At 38.3% G+C, this 13,476-nt stretch overlaps 1 protein-coding gene and 1 long non-coding RNA gene across 5 annotated transcripts in view; one reads left to right on the forward strand and one right to left on the reverse strand.

Moving 5' to 3' along the window:
* LOC309647306 overlaps positions 1-12,057 on the reverse strand; it is a 26,359-nt gene extending 14,302 nt beyond the window's left edge. Inside the window, exons 1-3 of one of the 2 annotated variants that reach the window (XR_014255940.1) lie at positions 12,021-12,057; positions 8,761-8,799; positions 8,367-8,524 (exon numbers count right to left, since the gene is read on the reverse strand). This is a non-coding gene — a long non-coding RNA (uncharacterized lncRNA). Of the gene's footprint in view, positions 1-8,366; positions 8,525-8,760; positions 11,466-12,020 lie in introns of those variants that run through there. The other variant, XR_014255941.1, reaches the window with a different exon arrangement.
* Positions 12,058-12,090: 33 nt separating this feature from the next.
* CDADC1 (cytidine and dCMP deaminase domain containing 1) overlaps positions 12,091-13,476 on the forward strand; it is a 44,474-nt gene continuing 43,088 nt past the window's right edge. For all 3 annotated transcript variants that reach the window (XM_082434430.1, XM_082434429.1, XM_082434431.1), the window contains exons 1-2: positions 12,091-12,330; positions 13,067-13,164. In XM_082434430.1, coding sequence (XP_082290556.1) covers positions 12,099-12,330; positions 13,067-13,164 — 330 coding nt within the window. In that variant the 5' untranslated portion in view covers positions 12,091-12,098. The remainder of the gene's footprint in view (positions 12,331-13,066; positions 13,165-13,476) is intronic.

The following is a 13,476-nucleotide window of genomic DNA, read 5'->3' on the forward strand; positions in this document are numbered from 1 at the left end:
CCACCAGTGGGCAGGCACTGATCCCTCCCACCAGGAAGCCTGCACAAGCCTCTAGACCAACCTCATCCACCAGAGGGCAGACACCAGAAGCAAGAAAACTACAATCCAGCAGCCTGTGGAACTGAGTCTGCAAAGGCAAGTCAGAACCTACCCTGGGACCAGCTGGTCATTGGCCCTTAGATGACAAGAGGGGAGTGCTCTGCTGCGGCATATAGGACAACCCCTACAGACGGCCACTTTTCCAAGGTCGAGAAACATAACTAACATTCCACATACATAAAAATACAAATAGAAATTGAGACAAAATGAGATGGCAGAGGAATATGTTTCAGACGAAGGAACAAGATAAAACCCCAGAAGAACAACTAAGTGACATGGAGCTAGACAATCTACCCAAGAAAGAGTTCAGAGTAATGACTGTGAAGATGATCCAAGAACTTGGGAAAAGAATGGATGCACAGAGGGAGAAGTGACAAGAAGTTCTGAACAAAGAGTTAGAAAATATAGAGAGCAACCAAACCGAGTTGAAGAATACAATAACTGAAATGAAAAACACACTAGAAGGAATCAACAGCAGAATAAATGAGGTGGAAGAATGGGTAAGTCAGCTGGAAGACAGAGTGGTGGAAATCATAGCCATGGAACAGAATAAAGAAAAAAGAATGAAAAGAAATGAGGACAATCTAAGAGACCTCTGGGACAATCACAAACACACCAACATTCACATTATAAGGGTCTCAGAAGCAGAAGAGAGAAAGAAAGAGCCTGAGAAAATGTTGGAAGAGATAATAGCTGAAAAATTCCCTAACATGGGAAAGGAAACAGTCACCCAAGTCCAGGAAGCACAGAGAGTCCCAGGCAGGATAAACTCAAGGAGCAATACGCTGAGACACATAGTAATCAAACTGACAAAAATTAAAGATAAAGAGAAAACATTAAAGGCAACAAGGGAAAAGCAACAAATAATATACAAGGGAAACCCATAAGGTTACCAGCTGATTTTTCAGCAGAAAGTCTGCAGGCCAGAAGGGAATGGCATCATATACTTAAAGTGATGAAAGGGAAAACCTACAACTAAGAATACTCTACCCAAGTAAGACTATCATTCAGATTTGATGGATAAATCAAAAGCTTTACAGACAAGCTAAAGCTAAAAGAATTCAGCACCACCAACCAGCTTTACAACAAATGCTAAAGGAACTTCTCTAGGTGGAAAAGGCTGCAACTAGAAACAAGAAAGCTATGAGAAGACCTAAATAGACACTTCTCCAAAGTAGACATACAGATTGCCAATAAACACATGAAAAGATGCTCAACATCACTAATCCTTAGAGAAATGCAAATCAAAACCATAATGAGGTATCACCTCACACCAGTCAGAATGGCCATCATCAAAAAATCTAGAAACAATAAATGCTGGAGAGGGTGTGGAGAAAAGGGAACCCTCTTGCACTGTTGGTGGGAATGCAAATTGATACAGACACTATGGAGAACAGTATGGACGTTCCTTAAAAAACTAAAAATAGAACTACCATATGACCAAGCAATCCCACTACTGGGCATATACCCTGAGAAAACCATAATTCAAAAAGATACATGTACCACAATGTTCATTGCAGCACTATTTACAATAGCCAGGACATGGAAGCAACCTAAATGTCCATCGACAGATGAATGGATAAAGAAGATGTGGCACATATATACAATGGAATATTACTCAGCCATAAAAAGGAATGAAATTGAGTTATTTGTAGTGAGGTGGATGGACCTAGAGTCTGTCATACAGAGTGAAGTAAGTCAGAAAGAGAAAACAAATACTGTATGCTAACGCACATATATGGAAACTAAAAAAACCAGTACTGATGAACCTAGTGGCAGGGCAGGAATAAAGATGCAGATGTAGAGAACAGACTTGAGGACACAGCGGGGGAAGGGAAAACTGGGACGAAGTGAGAAAGTAGCATTGACATACATACACTACCAAATGTAAAATGGATGGCTAGTGGGAAGCTGCTGCATAGCACACGGAGATCAGCTCAATGCTTTGTGACGACCTAGAGAGGTGGGAGGGAGGCTCAAGACGGAGGGGATATGGGGATATATGTATACGTATACCTGATTCACTTTGCTGCACAGCAGAAACTAACACAACACTGTAAAGCAATTATACTCCAATAAAGATGTAATAAGATAAAAAAAAAACTATTAAGTGGGAAAGCTACCAGTAAAGGCAAACATACAGTAAAGGTAGGAAATAATCCACACACAAATGTGATATATAAACCAGTAATCCTGAGAGAAGAAGAGTACAAATGCAGGATATCTGAAATGCATTTGAAATTGAGAGATCAGCAACTTAAAACAATCATGTATATACAGACTGCTATATCAAAACCTCATGGTAGCCACAAACCAAAAGGCTATAATAGATATACATACAAAAAAGAAAAAGGAATCTAAACACAACACTAAAGATAGACATCAAATCACAAGAGAAGAGAACTTCTCTTGAGAGGAAAAAGAGGAAAGGAAGAAAAAAGACTTACAAAAACAAATCCAAAACAATTAACAAAATGGCAATAAGAACATACATATTGATATTACCTTAAATGTAGACAGATTAAATGCTCTATGTCCAAAAGACATAGACTGGATGAATGGATACAAGAACAAAACCTGTATATATGCTCTCTACAAGAGACCTGCTTCAGATCTAGAGACCCATAGAAACTGAAAGTGAGGGTATGGGAAAAGGTATTCCATGCAAATGGAAATCAAAAGAAAGCTGAAGTAGCAATACTCATATCAGACAAAATAGACTTTAAAATAAAAACTGTTACAAGAGACAAAGAAGGACACTGCATAATGATAAAGGGATCAAATCAAGAAGATACAATTGTAAATGTATGTGCACCCAGCATAGGAAGGACCTCAAAATATAAGGCAAATGTTAACAGACATAAAAGGAGAAATTGACAGTAACACAATAACAGTGGGGGACTTTAACACCCCACTTACATCAGTGGACATATTATCCAGACAGAAAATCAATAAGGAAACACAGGCCTTAAATGACACATTAGACTAGATGGACTTAATTGATATTTATAGAGCACTCCATCCAAAAGCAGCAGAATACACATTCTTTTCAAGTGCACATGGAACATTCTCCAGGATAGATCACATGCTGCATCACAAAGCAAGCCTTGGTAAATTTAAGAAAACTGAAATCAAGCATCTCTTCCAAATACAACATTATGAGATTAGAAATCAACTACAAGGGAGTTCCCTGGTGGCACAGTGGATAGAACTCCACACTCCAGGGGGAGCCTGGGTTTGATCCCTGGTCAGGGAACTAGATCCCACATGCATGCTGCAACTAAGAGTTCACATGCCGCAACTAAGGAGCCTGCAAGCTGCAACTAAGAAGCCCGTGAGCCGCAACTAAGACCTGGTGCAACCAAATAAATAAATAAATATTTTTTAAAAATCAACTACAGAAAAAAACTGCAAAAAACACCAACACGTGGAGGCTAAACAATATGCTACTAAACAACCAATGGATCCCTGAAGAAGTCAAAGAGGAAACAGAAAAATATCTAGAGACAAACAAAAATGAAAACACGACAATACAAAACCTATGGGATGCAGCAAAAGCAGTTCCACAAGGGAAGTTTCTAGCAACAAAAACTTACCTTAGGAAACAAGAAAAATCTCAAATAAACAACCTAACCTTAAGCTTAAAGCAACTAGATAAAGAAGAACAAACAAAACCCACAGTTAATAGAAGGAAGGAAATCATAAAGATCAGAGCAGAAATAAACGAAATAGAAATGAAGAAAACAATAGCAAAGATCAATGAAACTAAAAGCTGTAGTGAGGTGGATGGACCTAGAGACTGTCATACAGAGTGAAGTAAGTCAGAAAAAGAAGAATAAATACCGTATGCTAACACATATATATGGAATCTAAAAAAAATGGTCATGAAGAACCTAGGGGCAAGACGGAAATAAAGACACAGACCTACTAGAGAATGGACTTGAGGATACGGGGAGGGGGAAGGGTAAGCTGGGACAAAGTGAGAGAGTGGCATGGACATATATACACTACCAAACGTAAAATAGATAGCTAGTGGGAAGCAGCCGCATAGCACAGGGAGATCAGCTTGGTGCTTTGTGACCACCTAGAGGGGTGGGATAGGGAGGGTGGGAGGGAGTGAGACGCAAGAAGGAAGAGATATGGAGACATATGTATATGTATAATTGATTCACTTTGTTATAAAGCAGGAACTAACACACCATTGTAAAGCAATTATACTCCAATAAAGATGTTTAAAAAAAAAGAAACTAAAAGCTGATTCTTCGATAAGGTAAACAAAATTCATAAACCTTTAGCCAGACTAATCAAGAAAAAAAAGGAAGGAGGGCCCAAATCAATAAGATTAGAAATGAAAAAGGAGAAGTTACAACCAACACCACAGAAATACAAAGGACCATAAGAGATTACTACAGGCAACTATATGCCAAGAAAATGGATAACCTAGAGAAATGGAGAAATTCTTAGAAAGATACAATCTCCAAAGACTGAACCAGGAAGAAAGAGAAACTATGAACAGACCAATTGCAAGTACTAAAATTGAATCTGTGATTGAAAAACTCTCAACAAACAAAAGTCCAGGGCCAGATGGCTTCACAGGCGAATTCTATCAAACTTTTAGAGAAGAGTTAACACCTATCCTTCTGAAAGTATTTCAAAAAATTGCAGAGGAAGGAACACTTCTAAACTCACTCTATGAGGCCAACATCACCCTTATACCAAAACCAGACAAAGATACCACAAAAAAAAGAAAATTACAGGCCAATATCACTGATGAACATAGACACAAAAACCCTCAACAAAATACTACCGAACCAAATCCAATGATACATTGAAAGGATCGTATACCATGATCAAGTGGCATTTATCCCAGAGATGCAAAGATTTTTCAATATCTGCAAATCAATCAGTGTGATATATCACATTAACAAATTGAAGAATAAAAATCATATGATCATCTTAATAGATGCAGCAAAAGCTTCTTATAAAGTTCAATATCCATTTATGATAAAAACTCTCCAGAAAGTGGGCATAGAGGGAACCTACCTCAACACAACAAAGGCCATATATGACAAACCCACAGCTAACATCATACTCAATGGTGAAAAGCTGAAAGCATTCTCTCAAAAATCAGAAACAAGACAAGGATGTCCACTCTTGCCACTTTTATTTAACATAGTTTTGGAAGTCCTAGCCACAGCAATCAGAGAAGAAAAAGAAATAAGAGGAATCCAGATTGGAAAAGAAGAAGTAAAACTGTCACAGTTTGCAGATGACATGATACTACACATAGAAAACCTAAACACATTACCAGAAAACTACTAGAGCTCAACAATGAATTCAATAAAGTTGCATGATACAAGATTAATACACAAATCTGTTGCATTTCAATACATTAGCAACAAAAGATTAGAAAGAGAAATTAACAAAACAATCCCATGTACCATTGCATCAAAAAGAACAAAATACCTAGGAATAAACCTATTTAAGGAGGCAAAAGACCTGTACTCCAAAAACTATAAGATGCTGATGAAAGAAATTGAAGATGACACAAATGGAAAGATATACCATGTTCTTGGATTGGAAGAATCAATACTGTCAAAATGACTATACTACTACCCAAGGCAATCTGCAGATTCAATGCAATCCTTATCAAATTACCAATGGCACTTTTCATAGAACTAGAACAAAAAAATTTTTTAATTTGTATGGAAATACAAAAGACCCTGAATAGCCACAGCAATCTTGAGTGAGAAAAATGGAGCTGGAGGAATCAGGCTCCCTGACTTCACACTATATTACAAAGCTATGGTAATCAAAACAGTATGGTACTGGCACAAAAACAGGAATATATATCAATGGTACAGGATAGAAAGCCCATAAATAAACCCCCACGCCCATGGTCAACGAATCTACGACAAACGGGACAAGAATATACAATGGAGAAAAGACAGTCTCTTCAGTAAGTGGTAATGGGAAAACTGGACAGCTACATGTAAAAGAATGAAACTAGAACATTCTTTAATACCATACACAAAAACAAACTCAAAATGCATTAAAGACCTGACTGTAAAACCAGATACTATAAAACTCCTAGAAGAGGGGCTTCCCTGGTGGTGCAGTGGTTAAGAATTTGCCTGCCAATGCAGGGAACATGGGTTCAAGCCCTGGCCCGGGAGGATCCCACATGCCACGGAGCAACTAAGCCCGTGCGCCACAACTACTGAGCCTGCACTCTAGAGCCCGCGAGCCACAACTACTGAGCCTGTGTGCCACAACTACTGAAGCCCACGTACCTACAGCCTATGCTCTGTAACAAGAGAAGCCACGCCAATGAGAAGCCCGCACACTGCAATGAAGAGTAGCTCCTGCTTGCCACAAATAGAGAAAGCCTGCACACAGTAATGAAGACCCAACACAGCCAAAAATAAAAACAAATAAATTAATTAATTAAAAAAAAAAACTCCTAGAAGAAAACATAGGCAGAACACTCTTTGACATAAATCACAGCAATGTCTTTTTAGATCCATCTCCTAGAGTAATGGAAATAAAAACAAAAATAAACCAGTAGGACCTAATTAAACTTAAAAGCTTTTGCATAGCAAAGGAAACCATAAACAAAATTAAAAGACAACCTACAGAATGGGAGAAAATATTTGGAAACGATGCAACCAACAAGGGATTAATCTCCAAAATATACAAACAGCTCATACAGATCAATATCAAAAAAAACCCAAAAACAAACCAAACAACCCGATCAAAAAATGGGCAGAAGATCTAAATAGACATCTCCAAAAAAGACATACAGATGGCTAAAAGGCACATGAAAAAATGATCAACATCACTAACTATTAGAGAAATGCAAATCAAAACTACAATTAGGTATCACCGGTCAGAATGGCCATTATCAAAAAGTCTACGAATAATAAATGCTGGAGAGCGTGTGGAGAAAAAGGAACTCTCCTACACCGCTGGTGGGAATGTAAATTGGTACAGCCAGTATGGAGAGCAGTACGGATGTTCCTTAAAAAACTAAAAATAGAGCTACCACATGATCCTGCAATCCTACTCCTGGGCATATACCTGGAGAAAACCATAATTTGAAAAGATATTTGCACCCCAGTGTTCACAGCAGCACTGTTTACAAGACATGGAAGCAACCTAAATGTCCATCAACAGATGAATGAATAAAGAAGGTATGGTATGTATATATATACATATATATATATATATATATAATGGAATATTACTCAGCCATAAACAAAGAATGAAATAATGTCATTTGCTGCAACATGTATGGACCTAGAGATTCACTTCATACTAAGTGAAGTAAGCCAGACAGAGAAAAACAAATATCATATGATACGGCTTATATGTGGAACCTAAAAAAAAATGATACAAATGAATTTATATATAAAACAGAAACAGACCCACAGACATAGAAAACAAACTTTTGGTTACCAAAGGGGAAAGAGGAGGGGGAGGGATAAATTAGGGGTTTGGGATTAACATATACATACTACTATATATGAAATAGATAACCAACAAGGACCTACTGTTTAGCACAGGGAACTATACTCGATATCTTGTAAAAACCTATAATGGTAGAGAATGTTAAAAAAAACAGAAGAATATATAACTGAATCACTTTACTGTACACCTGAAACTAACACAACATTGCAAATCAACTATATTTCAATAAAAATTAAAAAAAAAAAACCCAACACTAAGAGGAACCAGGGCTACTTGGGGGAATGGTTGATTCCAGGTCTGGGGCAGGGAGGGAACATGATGAGCCTGGAGCATCTTGTTGCACCAGAATGTAAGAAAATGCTCAAAGAATGATGGGGTCACATCAAAAGAATAAAGGAGTCAACTTGTAGGGGATTTCATCAGCCAAATGTGGAACAATCTGAGAATTAAAATAAATAACAGATTACAAGCCACTGAATGAAATAGGAATTCACAAATCCATACTGATATACATGAATAAATGAATGAATGAGGAAGAGGGAAAAGCTCTTCCTTATAGTAGAATGACAACTACTACATGTAGAAGAAATGATGGAAACAGAAAATCACAATCGGACAACCGTCACGATGGTAGTTAATTCATGTGGGAATCACCAATAGATGTCAAAGTTGGTGCGTGAGGGTTTAACATATATAGGGTATTGGCATAGTTTTGGGAGTATCTCCCCACAAAATACTTATAAATTACAAAGGGAAAAATAATGACTTTATGGTGTAGAAAACTGACAGGCACTAACTTGCCAGATGATTGAGGTTGGCATCAACAGGGGTGGGATGAGTTAACACAGAGTTGCTTCCTGAGGTCATCCATGGAAAACAGCACAGCATCTTCTGCAGCATTCCCACCTGAGTCTGGTTGTGAGGAAACCTCAGAATGACCCTGGTTGACAGAAATCTTACAGAATGAAAAGCGTGTACCCTTTAAAACTGTTAATGCTGTGAAACAGAGGGAAAGACTGAGGAAAATGTTCCAGGCTGAAGGAAACTAACAAGATGCAAAACTCAGTGATTCTGGATGGGATGCTGAACCAGAAAGGAAAATGACACGTTGAAACACTTTTTGAAATTTGAAAGGGCCTGTGGGCCCTTAATTTAGTAATATGTACAAATTTTGAGAAAAATATAACTTACCAAAAACTGACCAAGAAGAAATAGACAGTCTGAGTAGTCCTTTAACCAATAAAGAAATTGAATTAGTAGTGAAATATTTTTCCATTTAGAAGACACTAGGCTCAAATTGCTTTTCCAAGAGAATTTTAATAAACATTCAAGGAACAAATAATTCCAATCTTACACAACTTCTTCCTGAGAAAAGAAAAATAGGAAACACTACCCAACTCATTTAAGAGGTTGCCCTAATCAAGACATCAAAACCAAAGAGACCATGGTAAATTACACACTAAGCTCACTCATGAACACAGATTCAAAAATCTTAATAGGATATTAGCAAATTTAATCCAGCAATGAATAAAAAAATTACCCATAATGACCAAGATGGGTCTACCAAAGGAACACAAGGCTGGTTTAACATTAAGCAATCTTTTAGTATAATTCACCACATTAATTGATTAAGGGAGAAAAACTATAGGATCATATTATTAGATGCAGAGAATGCATTTGATAAAACTCAACATCCATTCATGATAATAATTCTCAGCAAGACAGTAGAGAAAGGACCTTTCTTAAGCTGATTAGAGGCATCTACCATGAGCATTTAATAAAGTTCAACATCTGATTAAAAAAAAAAGAAATAGAAGTGAATTTGCATAATATGATAAAGGACAGCTATCAAAAGCCTACAGCAAAAACCATACTTTAAAGTCTAACATTAAAATAGTTTCCTCTAAAATCAGGAACAAGAAAAGATGCCTGTGCCTTTATCTCTACTCAACATTTCCCTAGCAATTCTAGAGTGCAGTAAGACAAGCAAATGATATAAAAGGTTTGAAGATTAGAAACATACAAATAAAATTTTCATTATTTATAGATAATATAGGTTCAGTCTAGAAAACAAAAGAAACTAAAAATAAATAGTATTAGAATTAATAAAAGTTTAGCAAGATTGCTTAATATAAGATTAATATATAAAAATCACTTGCATTTCTATATATTAGGCACAAATACATACAAATACAATTTTTAAAAAGATGTTATTTATAATAGCAACAAAAAATAAGATTAAATCATAAAATATATGCAGAATCTTTGTGAAGAAAAATTTTAAAACCTTTTGAAAAACCCAATATACAAAGTTAACACAGATACACCATGTTCAGGGATGGGAAGCCTCTATATCTCAAACTGATCTATAAATTCAATGCACTTCCAATCAACATGTCAGAGGAACTTTTTGAGGAATATGACACTATGATTCTAAAACTTACATGGAATATTAAAGGGTCAAGAATAACCAAGAAGGACTTCCCTGGTGGTCCAGTGGTTAAGACTCCACACTTCCAATGCAGGGGGCCCGGGTTTAATCCCTGGTTGGGGAGCTGCAACTAAGAGTCCACACACCACAGCTAAGAAGTCTGCATGCCACAACTAAGAAGCCTGCATGACACAACTAAAGATCTCACATGCTGTAACGAAGACCCTGCAGGCCGCAACTAAGACACGGCACAGCCTAAATAAATAAATAAATAAATATTTTTAAAAACATTAAAAAAAAAGAGAGAATAACCAAGATATTCCTGAAGAAAATAAAGTGTTTTTTGTTGGGGGGGGGGTAAGGGGGCAGAGGTGTAATCAACCAATGATATACAATATAGAGACCAGAAACAGACTCATGTGTATATGGAAATTTGATACATGACAGAGGTGACTTTGTAGATCAATGAGAAAATAGTGCTGGGATAACTGATTATCCAAGTGGAAAAAAAACTGGATCCCTACCTCACATCATACACAAAAATAAATTCTAGATGAATGAGGATACAAATATAAAAGGAAAAACGTATGGCTTTTAGAGGAAATATAAAAGTTATTTTTTAAAAATGGAGGTATAACTGACATAGAAAAATAAAAAAAATTTTATAACCTTGGGTAGAAAATGCTTTTTAAAAAGATACAAAGATACAAAACCCATTTAAGAAAATTATTTGTACATTTAGCACATTAAAATAAAGAACTATGCACTGAAAAACATCATTAAGTGAAAAAGCAAGTGACAAATGCGGAGAAGATATTTACTGTACACATACCTAACTGAGAATGAATATCCGGGATGTATAAAAAATGCTTACAAATGAATAAGAAATAACTACCAAATAGAAAAATGGTTAACAGGTATTTCATAGAGAGGACACATGTATAGCCAATCTATCTAAGTAGAAATCAGGGGGAATCACAACCACAAGATATCATTTTATGCCAACCAGATTGGTAAACATTAAAAGTTTGACAATACCAAGAATTAGTGGGGATATACAGCTATGTAAATTGGCCCAATCTCTCTGGAAAACTTTTCAGCATTATCGGGGAAACTTGACAACAACAACTCAAGAATTCTACTCCTAAGTGTAGTCCCTAAAGAAACTCTTTCATATGAACATAAGGAGACATATACAAAAATGTTTAAAGCAGCATTGCTTGCAATAGCAAAAAGCTGGAGATACTGCAAATGTCTTTTGACTCAAATATGGATAAATAAATTGTGGTATATAGCTACAATGAAATACTATACAGCAGTGACAATTAATGAACCACAGTCATAGCCATCAACACTGAAAATTCTCTCTTTAATCCTTTACAAAATGTACTTTCATAATGTTGGCTTTTGCTTTCAGAGTCTCGGAGCAGTTTTTGTGTCTCACTATTTTTAAGTATTTCAAGTTGTGATAGCGCAAGTTGGTGATGGAAAACAGGCTCTGAGTCACTGGTGGAGGGAGGGGCTTCATTTTGAGTCATGCCTAGGACACTTACAAAATAATAAATTGCACTGGTCACAAATCCACAATGTCAGGTACTTCTCAGATTTTCCAGGGGCCACTTCCTCCTATCTTCAATTTTCCCACAACTACAGTTCTACCTCTTAACGTCTTCATGTGTTTAATAAGACGCAGAACGTTCCTGTGGTGGTCCCTGGCACTAAGTTCCCCAGGACTGGCCAATCTTAGAGGATAACAACAATCTGGACCGCCCAGCTCCCACCCCGTTCGTCTCCCAAATTCTCCAAGACCTTGACCACGACAGACTGGGCAGGTTTCCATTTCAATTCTCCTTCGCTCTCTGACCAAAACTCTCATGTATGCGAAGCCCTCATCACCCTCTGAGAGTCTGCGCAACTTGGGACTTCGAGCCAAGACATCCTCAAGCGACCAGATTTCAGCAAAACCTACGAACACAGTCAAATACAAGTGTCAAATGATTTATTGTGTAGTGTTTCCTACCCACACGGTCGCGCCCGAGGAGCAGCCCTGTATCGCCTCATCCACGCCTCGCCGTGACGTCACACAGGGCGCCGGGAAATGGCCGCCGGGCCCTTACGTCATTCGGTCGCGCAGAGTTGGTTGTTGCTGTACAGTTGCTGGGAGGAGGCTAGAAGTGGGGTAGCTGGGGCAAAGGGTCATGCGGTACAGCGAGAGGTTTCCTGGGCAGCAGAGGCCGCTGGGCTGGCGATGAAAGAAGCAGGGCAGATGCAAAATCTGGAGAGCGAGGGGGCCGGACGGTCAGTCAGCACCCAGACTGGCAGCATGACCGGTGAGTGCCCCGAATCCTTGTCCCGCCGCTCGCCTTTCGCTCTCCTCTGTGCGTCTCCCGCCGTTTCACTCTGGGTTCCCTGCCTGGCCGTCTTCGCCTGCGTTTCTGCTCCTGGGTGTCCCATCCCTGCCCTGGGCGCGTCCCCACCTCGGTCACCGGAATCCCTTGGCCCGGCTGCACTGGCTTTTGAAGTTGCGCTCACTACTCCCCTTTACTTTTCCTCCCAGGACCTGGAGCTGAGATCGACGAGCCTGCAAATTCCCCAAACCGTGTTTTTTATTCGATTTCAAAATTAACCGCACGCGACGCTTTCCTGTATTTCAACTGCTTTTCCTTTTAAGGTCACCGTATTTTTAGTTCTGGGTTCTAACCACTGACCTTGTTGTAACGCTTCGTCACAGTCCAAAGTAAAGGTTGCTCCACGATGATCTCAGATGCAAGGACTTTTCATAACTTTTTCTGGATTGTTCCCATAGCTACGTGTATCAGCTGTACTATTTTTTTCTGCTGGGTGAAAGAGGGCCCAACTTTGGAAAGTGCTGGAAGAGATTGCCGGCGAGGAGGTTGAAATCAGTCTCCTGATAAGAAAGTGCTTTGATTCTCTTGCACACGAATCCTTTTTCTCTGCCTCCTGCTAAAACAGCTGAGCTAAGGCTGCAGCACCCAAGTGACACTGAGCTTAGTTCTTATTTTCATCATTAGTAAAATGTTAAAATGTTTGCCCTCTCTTTTGCAGGTGAAATACCAAGGCTTTCTAAAGTCAACCTTTTCACTCTGCTCAGTCTCTGGATGGAGCTCTTCCCAGCAGTCAAAAGTCAAAGACAAAAGTCTCAGGTATTTGTTTCCTTGGACAGTTTTTCCCCTTAGACAAGCGGTGGTCTAAAATTTGATTTTATTGCTCTAGTTTCGGCTTAAACACAACAAGGCTTCAAATTTGCAAAGTACCTTCATGGTTTAGTGTGATACTTGCAGTTCATAGCTGTGAAAGTTTCTCTTTCCAGTCTAAAAGTGGAATACGTAGTTACCCTCTCAGACTGCCATCTGTATTTTCTTTGGTCAGGTGTCTGTTAAGGTCTTTGGCCCATTTTTTAATCAGGTTGTTTGTTTTCTTACTGTTGAGTTTTAAGAGTTCTTTATATATTTTGG

This window comes from Balaenoptera physalus (assembly GCF_965194825.1).
Source record: "Balaenoptera physalus genome assembly, chromosome: 18".
Taxonomy (NCBI): Eukaryota; Metazoa; Chordata; class Mammalia; order Artiodactyla; family Balaenopteridae; genus Balaenoptera; species Balaenoptera physalus.